At 36.9% G+C, this 3,900-nt stretch overlaps 1 protein-coding gene across 1 annotated transcript; it reads left to right on the top strand.

Moving 5' to 3' along the window:
- Positions 1–309: 309 nt before the first annotated feature.
- Positions 310–3,619, top strand: LOC119412397 (alpha-1,3-galactosyltransferase 2). Its single transcript, XM_037679396.1, has 4 exons — positions 310–380; positions 650–745; positions 2,541–2,678; positions 2,804–3,619. The coding sequence occupies exons 1-4, from the start codon at positions 325–327 to the stop codon at positions 3,486–3,488; spliced, it is 975 nt and encodes a 324-aa protein (XP_037535324.1). The 5' UTR covers positions 310–324; the 3' UTR covers positions 3,489–3,619.
- The last annotated feature ends 281 nt before the right edge of the window (positions 3,620–3,900 follow it).

The raw sequence follows: 3,900 nt of genomic DNA, 5'->3' as shown, positions 1-3,900 counted from the left end.
TCCAACAACTCTGGAACTTAATTAAATGGACAATAACATATAAATAATTGTATATTAAATGCATTTATTGCTACAAACAAGATGTGTACATTTTAACTAATACATATATTTTGTCCTCTTTTCTTTGAGGTTCTTTAATCTTCATCAGCCATCAGTGTCTGACAACAAAGTGGATGTCTGACCAACAATAATGGGGTATACTCCTGTCCACACATTTTTGTTTTGGCATGTTTTTAATGACCTCTTGGTGTTTTTTAAATTTAAACACAGATCTATTGACCTTCCGGCAGGTACGTTCAGAGGATAAAAAGCATTTTGAAATGCATGCTTTTCTTCCCAACCGTGCTCTGCATTGTTTACATCATAGTAACATTTGTGCGGTGAGTGCTAACTTGAATCTGTATGTAAATTTTGACAATAGGTCATGAGCTCAGGTGGTAATTTAATCAAATGCATTACAACAGTTTGATAATGACACTGTGTTGATGTGGTCATTAATAATCAGATTTTTACTATCATTCAGTATCCTATGTTTATATTAGTAATGTCATGTAAATAACATAAATTATTAACAATCAAAATATATTTGAAACACCAAAATGCATAAACATGACATTCATTCATTATTTTCCCCATACAACTTTATCAGCCTCTTCATAGGATTCCTCCCGATGGACAAGTGTAATTTGGAAAGTTCAACAAAGCTGATCCTTGATAATAGAGCAGATATCAGCCTGGATCTTAGGTAAGATTTCTCAGCATGGAATAACTAACTCTTTGTTGTGACTCCAAACAAGCAAGATTGTCTCACGCTCCAATCACTTTGACTCTCCACAACTTCTCTTTTTCTTCTTTCAGCCTCGTTATTTCTTGAGCTTCTCATGCTCCTTCTTCCTGCTGTTACACTCACTTGGGATTGCTACATCTACAGTATCACCACTACCTTCTTCTGTAGCTTGTTGACCACTTCAATGTCCGGTTGGTTAGTCATCATTGCTTGTCAGTCTGGATCTGGAAGTCCCACTGTGTCTTAGCCCTGCCTTTCTCTATCACCCTTAATAGGGTCTCCCACATTGACTGTAGAACATCCAGCACTTGTACAGCACAGAATATTACTGAACACTATTCCAAACCCAATGGTAGAGGATTTCTTAATATTAGACACTTCATCCTGATGACTGGGAGGACATACGTGTTGGTGGCTTGGATTTTGTTCTGACCATTCAGCTGGCTCTTCAGAACCCGTCTTACTCTTTGTAGTTACTTGGTTGTGGCTCACTTTCTTGTGTCTTCTACAGTTGTATCCTACATGCACTACTCTCCAGTGAAAGCTTGACCTAGACTTTCTTTGTAAATTGGAAGGCCCTGTTTCATGCACATTTTGTAACGCCTACAAAAATAATATATGAAAGGGATTCAAAATCAAACTGTAAAAGCTAAGAAAAGGGATAATCTTGTAGTGTATTTCAGCAGAAATAAAGTTATGGCATCCTTTCCATTTTGGATAAAAATTACTGTAGTTCAAGCCAACGTTATGTTAATACTGTAAATAGGAAATCAGTGTTTATAACAAAACTATACATTTTATTTCTAAATCTGTTCTTTTTCAATTCTGCAATTCTTTAAATAAAAAAATCTATCTTAACAAAGACCTGGGGTGACTTGGTTATCTTGGGGACATTTGAGATGGATCGTCACACCTTGGGAATGTGAACTGTAGTCAGTTGAATCCGTAATTTGAAATATTTTATAATAAATTCTTTTTTCTTTTTTTTAACAAAAAACAAAATGGAGCATTCACACTGCTGTCAGCACCAATAGACTCTGTGGTGGTTTGGGTTGTATTGGTGTTTTTGGAAAATAAAAACACACTCCTGTGATGGTAGTAACATTTCAAAACTATAATCGAAGGTTGAAACAAAATGTACTGCCTTCAAATTGAGATTTTTTTTTTGAAATATCTGCACATTTTCCCAGATGTTTTGCAAAACTAGAACCTGTGCACTTTATAAAATCTATGGCTGACAAAGGCAAAGTCTTATTAAACTAAACCTGCGTGGAGAATTTTTAAAAGAATAATGCCACATACCCTATTCATACAGTAGTTTATCTTAAAATTAGTTTACGGAACAAATTTGATTAAAAAAAAAATCACTTACCTCATCTCAAATATACTTCATCTTTTAACATTCTCAATGGCAAAGAGTTTAGCTGATGATTGGATGTTAATTGGTGAAGTATCAATATGTCCCCAGCAGCAAATTAGTACTAAATAAATAAGTAAAAAAGGTTAAGAGTTGAAGATTTAGCACACAAGAAAAAAGTCAATGGTTTCACAAGAGGATGAAATTAGAGGCATCCAGTAGCATTTGCTAAAAGGTAGAATACAAAAAATGAAATAATAAAAAATGCAAAACACACAAAATTGAAAAAGACACGCACATGCACAATTTACACGAGAAGTACGATAGACACATTTTGGAAGACTTTGGTTTGGTTTAAAACATGTTTAATCATGAAATTGTAATTTTCTCTTGAAGGTCTCGTCATAAAGTGCAAACATGCACATCTTGGAGAGCTCCCATCATTTGGGAAGGAATGTTTGACCCTCAACATTACGACCAAATCCACAGAAAAGAAGGATCCTCTGTCGCTTTGACAGTATTCGCAGTAGGCAGGTTGGTTTTCACAATGATTACTTCAGAAATGCCTGAACACATCCTGGTCTTCCAGCTGTCATAAATTAAGTTTGGTTAAGTAAAATTGGATAATAAAATCTTGCTCTCTCGTCTCCACATTAAAGGTATTTGGAAGCCTACCTTGAGACCTTCCTGATGTCATCAGAGCATTACTTCATGTTGGGTCTACCTGTGTCGTACTACGTGTTTACAGACAGGCCTGAGAACGTGCCAAACCTCGAGCTCGGCCCACGACGACACCTGAAAGTAATCAAAGTGGAAAAATACAGCAGGTGGCAGGACATCTCTATGATGCGAATGAAGATAATATCGGATACTATAGAGTCAGATATTCGCCACCATTACACGCACGTTTTCTGTTTTGATGTCGATCAGGTTTTTACTTGGAGATTTGGTCCCGAGGCTCTTGGAGATTCTGTCGCTCTGCTTCATGCTTATTACTATCACCTTCCAAAAAGGATGTTTACCTACGATCGCAACCCAAAGTCCAAGGCGTACATGGAAACAGGAGATTTTTACTATCATGCTGCCGTCTTTGGAGGCACCTGGGAGAACGTAAAGTCCTTGACTGACTCCTGCTACAAAGACATCATGGAGGACAAACTAAATAATGTGGAGGCTCTGTGGCATGATGAGAGTCATCTAAACAAATACTTTTGGCTACACAAACCAAGCAGGATTCTTTCTCCAGAGTACTGCTGGGACAACAAAATCGGATACAGAAGTGACATACAGGTGTTCAGACTGATCTGGGCACCAAAACACTATGAGAAACTGCGCACATCCTAGAATGATGGGATCATATGTGGAGAACTGTGCAAAATTAGTTTGAATAATATGAAAATCTAAAAATGTTCTTTGGTCCATTTTATGTGCTTTACAAATCATTTAAGTTCATGAAAAGAAATATAACACAGATGACTGCAAATAATCTTCTTGCTCCCCAAGTTAAAAATGACGTAAAACTATCAATCTACCCATCCATTCATTTTCGTTTACGCACTTTTTCCTTTCTGGGTCACAGCAAACTGCTGTCTACCTCCAGCAGTCACTATGCAAGAGGCAGCTAACAATCTGGCAGGTTGCAAAGCCGTCACAGGGCCACATACAAACAACTGTACTGGTATATTGTTGACTATTCTGTCTAAGAACACAGGTTGTCAAGCAACAACAAGAAGGTGAATATCAACAGACAGAGTCA

Source organism: Nematolebias whitei, chromosome 7, assembly GCF_014905685.2.
Source record: "Nematolebias whitei isolate Nwh7 chromosome 7, NemWhi1, whole genome shotgun sequence".
NCBI classification, from domain to species: Eukaryota; Metazoa; Chordata; class Actinopteri; order Cyprinodontiformes; family Rivulidae; genus Nematolebias; species Nematolebias whitei.
The sequence above is the reverse complement of the archived record's forward strand: the minus strand, read 5'-3'. Positions and strand labels throughout refer to the sequence as shown.